Here is a 10,438-nt window from a genome sequence, read left to right as displayed (position 1 = left end):
TCAGGAAGGCTATGTGTTACACTAAGAAATTTTACACTATATAAATCTGATGGTGATGCTAAGATTAATCTTTAAAGATATTAATATGGATAATATGATAATATGGAAGCAGCAAAGACCATTATCTCTATGATCTTTGCTGCTTAAATAATATCTCTATAATCCTGTGGTTTAAACCCGTATTCTTTGGCAATTGTACATAATATGAATTGCCTACTCGATTCCGTCAAAACTTCGCATTTTGACGTCAAAATTGGGGTCGCCTAATTTTTTAGTTCAGCTATTATTTCCTGTGAAAAGTAAAGTTTTCTTAGTATGTTTAATATTTCGATTCATTTATCAAGAATTTAGGTGAACTGTTAGACATATCTTAAAGAACTGAAGTAGTTGTTTCAAAATAGAAGGGTAAAACTCGTCAATATCGTATTGAATGGCAGTACAGCTATTTTTGTCAGCTATGGGCTTGAAATATTCTATTACGTCTTTTGTGTTATGCTATTGGTGTAATGCAACCACTACTGTGCGGTCTCCTTAATTTCTTCTACAAGCGTCAAATCGTGTTGTCAGAGTTTTTTTCAACAGACGACATGTCACATTGACCAGTTAATTGGCCCATAGCCCTGATCTAAACAAATGCGACAGGTGGATGTTTAAAAATTTGAAGAAATCTCTCGGATAATATGATTTTACGTGTGCAGAAGAAACTAAAGAGGCCGTCCTGCAGTGTTTTAGATTACTTCCAGCTGATCAATTTGAAATGGAACTAAAAGGTTTGTATGGTTATGGTAAAGACTCATTAGGTGTGATGGAGATTACATTACATGTAAATTTACGCTTTCTTATGTTATTATTACGTAATAAAAAATATTGGTAAATTTCTAAGACTTTTAAAACATGCCAAACATGAAATATTTGAAATGAACACAATTGTAATCTATAATAGCCCGACGTTGTTCAAGAAACGAACACAACAGGCCTTTAAGAACTGTTAGTTAAGATATTTAACCGCAGAACGATGTTTTACAAATCGCGAGGTTAGAATTATTTTGTTCTACCTCCAAGTTTAAACGTTGGGAGAAAGTTTTTGATTTTTTCTAAAAGTAAAAATCGTTTAAAGTTTTAACTTTTATTTTAAAAGAAATAATAACTTATGCTTTAAATAATTAATGTTTAAGCAAATTATTTAGAAAAGAATTTATGATATAATGCGTATTTTAAAAGTTATTATTACTAACTAAAATTAATAACTCATTTTCTCCCAACTTTTAAAATTGGAGATAGAACAAAATAATTCTAACCTCGCGAAATGAAAATGAAAATTTTTCATAGTAAACTATTTAAGAACCTCTCCAATGCTGACTATGAAAAAGTATGAGGGTCTGAAAAACTTTGACATTGCATGAGAGTCTGAAAAGAATTGAGAAACTTTGAGCTGAGACTTATTAGATAAATCACCTGCAAAAAAAACTCTGTTATATAAAAGCCATAAAAAAATAAACAAAAAAAACCATTTAAAGCTGGGTAATGCCTCGAGTATGCTTCAACACAACCGTTGTTGATTGGAGAACAATCTCAGGCTTTGGAAATTTATTGCGAACCCCCCTGAAGTGGTTTACAATAATAGCTAAATAAAAAATCATCTCTGATGAAAAATGCAGATAAAAATTTGGGTCAAAACGTGAAACTAAAAAACAACACAAGTCATGAGATATTTCCTTGTAAAACTTGAAAGAGTTCTTCAAGTCCTTTTTTTGTTTTTGCTAATATTTTTTGTCCTCTGAAAAGTAAAATATTTAGATTAACATGGTTTTTGAAATAAAGTCTTGAATTAATCTTATTAGAATACGAATTTTTTTTGTGTCTTGTTTTTCTGCCAACACTGGATAAAGCATTTCACTGGATTCATTTCACAAATATTCTCCAAAAAAGCATTCTCCTTGAAGAGTTAGTGAGACGTTCATTTAAAAAATGATTTGAATTTTTTTTTTTTAAAAAAACCAATTTAAAATACTGAAAATACAGCCTCGTTTTGAAACAGAGAACCAGAGACAACCTTTCTGTTTCGTATAATCCTCTAAGGCGTGTTTTCTTTTAACTGGATTTATAGGGCACCAATGAATTTTAACGCTTCAAATATCATTCTGATTATCAAAGTCGGATTAAAATGAATTTGCCTCGTAAATATTTTTACATTTTTTCTGTCATTACCTTTGGTTGATATTTTGTATTAGCGATCGATAGTTATCAACTAATATAATTACGATTGATAATGATTTAATTATAATAATTAAAACAATTTCTAATTATGTTGTGCATATTTTTCTGTAATTTTTATGTAGCTTTTCTCTGTAATATTTCAACACTCAACGTCTTCCCAGCTAACACAAAACGTTCAAGTACGTTCAAAGAACGTTAAAAACGTTCTTAGAACGTTCTTAAAACGTGCCCAACCGTTTTTAACGTTCTACGAACGTTTCTTGAACGTTTTGTGTTAGCTGGGTTATTGTCGTCTTTCTGTGATTTTCAATTGAAATACACTTGCAATTAAATTATTGAAGCGATACGTGAAATTTTTTTCTAGACAACTAGTTAAGCGTTAATTAAATGTAATAACAAAATAATGCTAAAAATAATCAGAGAAACTTTCCCTTTGTTATAAATAAATAATTTAAAGTCTCTAATGCTTATTTTTCATCGCCTACTTTTTCACATGTGCTGGAATTCTCCTCAACGGTTGTCACCATGCCCGTTTCTTGAAAAGCATCTTGTTTGTTCCACTTAATTATCCAAAACATAATAATCGACCCGATGAAAAATGGAACTGCGGCAAAAACAAACATGAAGTTTGGCGGGAGAATCTTTCTGTCGTTGATATAACCTGTCGATGTTATTTAAAACAAGTAAAGATATATCAATATTTTTAATGCAAATGTTAAAAGTTAAATATGATAGCTATTTTCTTTTAACAATGTTTATGACCTTTAGTTTTTAAGGAGTTTTCGTAATTTCTAATGATGGTTACCTGTAAGGGTTGGACCAAGTGCAATAGGAAATCCTATGAAAGTTAGCATAATTCCATAACCTTGAGGTAATTGTTCAACTCCAACAATTTCCATGGTGACTAATGAGATTAAACCAATGAAAGATCCGTCCAAGAAGCCGTATAAAACAACATAACAAACTAAATGCCAATAATTCGTCGCAAATAATGTCACCAAGCTAACAACTGCACTGAGAAACATTCCGCACTGATAAATATTTAAGATGTAAAATTTTTTATAGGAGATGAACTTTCCAAAAGCTGTCCTTCCAATAATGCTGCTTATTGACCACGTTGTTATAAGTAAACTTGCATTCGATGGACTGGAACCAAGTTGTTCTGCGTAGTTTACCTAGTAATCAAAATTTATATTTTAGACAAAAGTTAATATTTTTAGACAAAAATTAATATTTTTAGACAAAAATTAATATCTTTAGACAAAAATTAATACTTTTAGACAAAAATTAATATTTTTAGACATAAATTAATATTTTTAGACAAAAATTAATATTTTTAGACAAAAATTATGTTTTTAGACAAGAATTTATTTTTTTAGACAAAATTTATATTTTTAGAAATTTTTCAAAGATTAACTATAGCCAACAAAAGTTACAGAAAAATCATTTTTTAATTTAACATATTTTTAGCTCAAAACATTTTTGCATTTTTTTCTTCTTTGAAATTATTCGATACTTTCTTTTCATCCTAAACAACCTTATTCGATTAATCGAATTCGATGGATTTATCCTCTATATATCGAATATCAAACTCGATGTGTAGAGGATAATTCCGAAACATTCTTCATAACAATACATGTCCCAGGCTATAATCTATAAAACAGCCAACTTACCAAAAACACAATGGGTATGTAGTAGGCAAAATTGGTCACCATCATACAAATAAGAAACAGGCAGTAAGTCTTTTTCTTGAGCAGCCCAAAATCTAGTTTAAACATCATTGCTTCTCTATGGCTTTGGAGTAAACTGTCATTTCTTTTTTTGCTATATGATACTAACGGTTGATATGATAAAGAACACATCAGAGAGATGAATAAGTATACAAGCCCCCCGGCTCTTACCGTAGTTTTAAGTCCACTTAAAATTATTGTATACTGAATCAGGGGGCTCAGCACTACCGCACCTAAAGCTGCAGCAGCGGCAGCTATCCCAGTAGTAATACTCCTGTACTTTTTAAACCATTGAGCGATGATAATCAAACCCGGTGTGTACAAAAAGCTCGAACCGACTCCAAAGAAAACACCATACAACAAGTAAAGCCATTCAAATCTCGAAATAACAGACATTAGCGTTATACCAATTCCACTTAACAAGGAGCCAAGGACGCACGTGACAGTGATACTCGTTACTTCGCAAAGCTTGATAGCAACAATCGATGAAAGAAAGAGCATACCGGACGCTAGCGAACCAACCCACGCTACACAACAAAGTGAAAAGCGTTTTATTAAATATTTCATTCCAATCCTTTGTCGTTTTCAAAAAAATTGAAAGTTTTTTTTTTTCAAATAACAAACATTAAAAAAAAAGGTTATTCACCAAAGTTACCTGTTTCACCCTGTCCTTGGTTGAATTCGTGCAAGATACTAGGAAACAAGACCCCGTAGGTGTAATGCACACCAAACACCAGAAACATGTTAACACACACGCAAAAAAATACTACCCAACACCAACCAGAATCTTGCTTCATTTCCTGACGCGTCCACTTTGTAAAGAGTGAGACCAGAGACATCGTGGGTGGTTTTCATTTACTTTTTCAATAGCTTTTTTAAAATGTCATTTATTGCAAAAAAGAAACCCCCTCTTCTTGACTTTTAGCAAATAAAAAGGAAAAAAACTTGGAAGTAGAAAAATTTTGAAGTTTGTTTTTTAGATTTTTGATAGATTTTTTGTACACAAACTTCAGTACACAGCCTCGTTTCCAACTTCAGTATACAAACGAGATCGCCTCCTTTGAAATGCAAGTGGTTTAGTTTTTCTTTGATATGCAATTCACACTTTTTTTCTTAAGAATTAAAAGAAATTAAAATCGATGTCCAATAAAATGTTGCTCTGCTACACGTTCCTAAAAACTTGTTTTTATCTTGTTTTTATCTTGTTTAAAACAAGTAGTTCAATCTAAAAAAAAGAATGATTTTTAACACTTGAGTTCTAAATATCAAAGTGACTAATAATATTTCATAGTAATAATAATTTTTTTTTTACTATTATTGTAAAAGTAATAATAACAATAAGTGTTATAAAATTAAGAATTTATAATACTGTAAGCCTGCTCAAAAAAGTACACTAAACGTTTTCACAAAGAATATAACACGGCAGGAAATATGACTATTCAAACAGCAAGACGCACATTAGTGTTGTAGAACATGTGCAAGACTACGGCAACAACAGATTTTCTGTAAATTCACGAGACGAAGTAGCTTTGTTGAACAAAGAGATTAAAACATGTGCAAGACTACGGCAACAAGAAATTTTCTGTAAACTCACGAGACAAAGTAGCTTTGTTGAACAAAAAGATTAAACTCATTTTCAAATTAAAAACAATACAAAGAAATATTATAAATGCAATCAAAATATAAAAATAATTCTCTTAATAAAAGATGAATGACAACAATGAGGATAAAGGTTTATAGGTTGATTTATAAAGAAATTGATCGGATAAATGCGTTACCGATTTTAGAATATATCCGGCAAAAGCAACTACAACAAAAAAAGTAAGAAGCAGGTTAACTTTAGACAAAAACGTAAGCAAAAGATGGCAGCTGTCTTTTAAATGTTTCAATGGCCTTCTTGAGCTTTTGTGTTAGGATGGTTTATTTGTAAATGGATTTGCCACGCTAAGGTAAGAAGCTAAGCTAATTATTGCAGAAAATAATGATATAAAGAATAGTTTAATTGTTATTTGTTTTTACATGGGTTTTATGCTGTTTGTCGCGTTTCTGTTCACTGCGATCTTTTACATTTCGATTTCTTTAGGTTGTGATTGTATTTGTGTCCGGTACTCGTTTATTTACATAATACACTGTTCGCTTTATATTTGGTGATCGTTTCTTTATTTTTAGCGCATTTACAATATATACCGAACTTGTATATTCTGTCCCTTTTCCATTTTTTTTTTTTTTTTTTTTTTATGTTTCAGTTCGTAAGTTTTTTTATGTTTCAGTACTTTTTCATGTCGTAAGTTCCCTCTTTGGAGATTGAATGAGTTTGAATACATGTTTGTTGACCTGTTCAATTCGCGCAATTTTTACATGTCACGTTTACAGGTGTGGTGAGATCAACCAAAACCATTATCAGTGCCAGACCGTCATAGCCGAAACCGAAGTTGTTTGTTTATATCGGTCGAAAGTAACTGGTCTAGATTTAAATCAGATGCTGTCCAAACTTAGTCAGAAACCTAAACTAGAAATGTGCTTATCTTGGCCTCAAAACTGAAACAGAAGTTCGGTCAAGCTCTGCTTATCATTACATTCGGAAGATAGTATTTACACTCGGAGGTTGATATTTAGACTCGGATCTCTTTTCTTTATATTTGTTTCTTTTATCACTAAGGATTCGGTTTTATTTATTTCTTTTTTCTGATTTTTTCATTAATGCAACGATGAAAAATATTTACGCAAGTAAGTTTAAATAAAAGAAATACTCCATGTGGCGGATGTAAATGCCAAAGGTTGTGATGAACAACGAATTTATTTATAAAACAAAATATTTTCAAAACTCTTTTGGTAAGTTTTAAAGTGCCTATTAAAATTTTTTGAATTCCATTAAAAATTTTTACCAAAGAACTTTTAAAAGTAAACCTCAAACCTTTAAGCAAGTTTTATACTGAATGCGTTGAAACGCTCGATCAAATTTTTTTAAATTTACAAACATAAAATCCAACATTACTGAATCGATAATCATTATTAGAGAGTTCACGATAAAAAACGACCGTAGATACCCGAAACCAAGATCGTGTCCATACTCCATATAATTTTTGTTCACACTAGGCCACGATCGTGGTTATACGCGACTTGAGGGTTAAGTATGCATCGTTTCGTGTAAATTTTAAAAGAAGGATCAAGTGCGCAGGTTGCTTTGAGCGCAAAAATTCTTTCAGATCTTATTAAATACTGAAGCCCAATAACTTAATAAAACTCGACAACTTTTAATTTTATAGTTGAAGTTTTTGGTATCTAATCAATACAATAAGTAAATTGAATACCAAAAAGTTGATGAACAGGTTTTTTCAAATTTTTTCAAATTAAAAGTAAGGCTCTTCATAAATAATTTTCCCTTTTGACTCAAATACATTTTACACGATTTACACGATTACACGATTTACACGATTTTTAAAATCTAGACAAATCGTAGCTTCTTAAACTTAATTAGAAGCAGATTTGTAGTGAACTTTATTCATAATTTCATTTGAAGCTGCATTTTTACTCTATGCATATGAAGACTATACTTTATATTGAATATGAAGAATATATATAATAATATATCTTCCTGCGTAGGAATTCATATTTATTAATTTTATAAATATTTTCCATAGTGATAATTATTACTTAAAATTTTTATTTCTGACAAAGAATTTTGCATTTCGCATCCTTTTACATCTGTAATGGCAGTTTACTTAAAAATTAAGTTAAAATTGTAGGAGATGGGAAAATTAGGGATATTTTGAGCAGCCTTTTTTTTTATCCGCTCAGAATGTGTCTCACATGTAAATGAGTTTATCAAAATCTTTGAAACACTGGGGGCTCAAAAGTCAATAAGAATGGATTTTTTCACATCTTGACCATTATCCAAAAAACTGTGGAGATTGTAGCAATGAGCAAGGAAAAAGATTTCACTAAGACATAAAAACGACGGAGACAGGTGTCAAGGACGCTGGGACATCAACAAGTTAGCTGACTATTGTTAGTACCTCAAATGTAACGAATCAATATTGCATTACAAGCGGAAATCATCAGACTTTTTTCCTGAGGAAATAGTTTTTTTACAGCCTTGGGTAAATTCATAAGTTGTTAGTAAGTTAAAAAAAATTAAACTGAGTCATAATTTTATTTTTTTTCTTCCGGTTAACAAGTAATTAAAATATCCAATAGTTAAATAACTTTGATAAAAATCACAGGTTTCTTGAAAAATGATGTTTTTCTAAATATATTGGGTGTGCTGTAACTCAAAAACTTGACCTTATTAAGCAAAATGAATGTCATATTCGGATTTAGGAGGTCAATTTTGTTAGCGATTTTCTAAGAAACCCCTAAGGATTTTGTTTTTAAAATACAGGCCAGTATAATTTATTATAAATTAATTGTGTAGTGCACGTGCGGACCAGGTCAGCAAAAAGTATATTTCCTGGTCCTAAATTAATCTTAAGCAATTTTTTATATTATTTAATATCTGCGTGCTAGAATCACTATAATGAATGTTTGCGAAATTAGTAATAGTGATGATATAATAAAATAAAATCGAATCAATTTGAGGATTTATACGAGGGTATAGCAAACCTTTTGCTATTGTGTGCAACTTCAAATAATTACAACGAACCTCATCTCTGATGATAATCTTATAAACCTAGCAGAATCTAGTTTATTCATGTTTTCGCCACAGAGTTCTTTTTCAGACTTAAGAACTCAAAATGAGTTTATCTAGATATTTCGCATTTTCCTAAAATACTGCGTATTTTCTTTGAGACAAACTCATTTTTCAATATAATAATTCACCCGCGTTTCGCTCTAAATTTTTCAGTTTTTCTCAAAAGTTAGCTTTAATGCATCTAACTATGGAGTTTTTACTTCATTCAATTTTGAAATTAAACATTTTTCTTTATATTTAGAACATCCAAAGATAAACTGTATTGTTGCACCATGTTTTTAAATTGCCATACATTTAAGAGATCGGTTGGTATAGGCAGTAAATCTTTTAACCACGAAAAAATTATCGTAAAAGAAAAAAAATAAAATCATAAAGCAATAACAATGTAATAATTACTGAATACAAATAAAATAGTACACAATTTTTCAAATATTGCACATTTTACTGAAGGTGTTGAACAATTTTCATAATCGAGTCGAATAATATTCGACTAGATAATCAAAGTTTTTCTCACTGTTATAATATAACAATAAGGCCACAACGTGATAGGAGGTGCAAGGTATTTAACGAAATAACAATAATATGTATTAATAATATAGCATTTACTCAGAATATATATATTTAAAAAATATATATTTAAAATATACATATTTAAAATTTTTGAAAAAACTGTATAGATGTAACTAACCATTTTTCGTTTCCTATCAGGGTATGTTTTGAATATATTTGCACTTTTACTCTTCTGAATAAACGCTATATTATTATTAGAAACTATTATTAATACATATTATTATTATTATTTCGTTCAATACCTTGCACCTCCTATCACTATTGAGTAGAATCTTATTATATAATACGTTGTGAAAAAAAAAAGAGAGGAAAAATAGAACTTGCGTTCCTTATATATAAGTTTTCGTTATGAGGTTTGTGGTATTGAGATTCTCCTCAACGTACGAATCTTAATTCATACGTCAATATTTAAGTAATAAATACAAAAAGTTCACCTTCATTTTTTTCGTCTTTTAAAATCTTTGAAAATCCTTCAAATATTGTTGAAAAAAATTCTGTTGTAATTTAGCTGAAAAAAAGCTTCTTCAGAAATAAGTAAAAACCACTCAAACACAACTTACCCAAATTCACCCAAATTTCTTTATTTACCGTTACTAACACTAATTATAACGGTGATAAAAACAAGAATAACAAAAAGAGAAAAAACTATCGATATGCTGACTTTTCCGTTTCTCCATAATTAGAAAATGTTCGTGTTATTATTTATTTGATTTTTACAATATGTTACATAAAGCAGCCATCTGTTTAATCAACAGAAGCAGAAATATATTTACGCATGCAAAATGGAATTTTTAATAAAACGTTTTAGCAACATATTTTAGAAGGGTTTTAAGATGGATCTTTAAACTGGTTAAACTGGTTAAACTGGTTAAACTGGTTAAACTGGTTAGAAGTGTCAAACAATTATGATTGTCAAAAAAATTTGATCATTTACAGATAAGAAAAAAACCGATTGACTTGTTTATCCTAAACAAGTATCTCAATTGAAGCAGCCAAATTGTATTTTTGTGCGTACCAGCAAATATTTCTGTACCAGGCAAGTCCGAGAATGTACACCCTTCATCCCTTCATCACTTCACACCCATCTTCCATCCACCACGCTGAAAGTTACGCATTAAAAATAGAAATTTCAAAATCTCAACCTTTCTCATTTTTAAAATAACAATTTGTTCTATGAGCTCCTATCCGATATCAAAAAAATTATATAGAAAAAGTTTGTTTGAGAAATTTG

The 10,438-nt window shown here is 30.1% G+C and overlaps 1 protein-coding gene across 2 annotated transcripts; it reads right to left on the bottom strand.

Annotated features, from left to right (window-relative positions):
* Positions 1-2,552: 2,552 nt before the first annotated feature.
* On the bottom strand, positions 2,553-9,915 carry LOC149876288 (monocarboxylate transporter 10-like). Of its 2 annotated transcripts, XM_090075540.1 has the most exons (6): positions 9,768-9,906; positions 9,642-9,677; positions 4,603-5,172; positions 3,891-4,474; positions 3,023-3,392; positions 2,553-2,878 (listed from the first exon to the last, which is right to left on the bottom strand). In XM_090075540.1, the coding sequence occupies exons 3-6, from the start codon at positions 4,784-4,786 to the stop codon at positions 2,685-2,687; spliced, it is 1,332 nt and encodes a 443-aa protein (XP_089931666.1). In that variant the 5' UTR covers positions 4,787-5,172; positions 9,642-9,677; positions 9,768-9,906; the 3' UTR covers positions 2,553-2,684. The 2 variants fall into 2 exon arrangements, with proteins under 2 accessions (XP_089931666.1, XP_089931665.1); XM_090075539.1 differs by lacking the exon at positions 9,642-9,677 and having other exon boundaries at positions 9,768-9,915.
* Between the last annotated feature and the right edge of the window lie 523 nt (positions 9,916-10,438).

The sequence above is a fragment of the Hydra viridissima genome, unplaced genomic scaffold, assembly GCF_058129835.1.
Source record: "Hydra viridissima isolate aposymbiotic clone 2 unplaced genomic scaffold, HvirCarnegie_v1 scaffold_22, whole genome shotgun sequence".
NCBI classification, from domain to species: Eukaryota; Metazoa; Cnidaria; class Hydrozoa; order Anthoathecata; family Hydridae; genus Hydra; species Hydra viridissima.
Note: the sequence above shows the minus strand (reverse complement) of the source record. Positions and strands in the feature narration are given on the sequence as shown.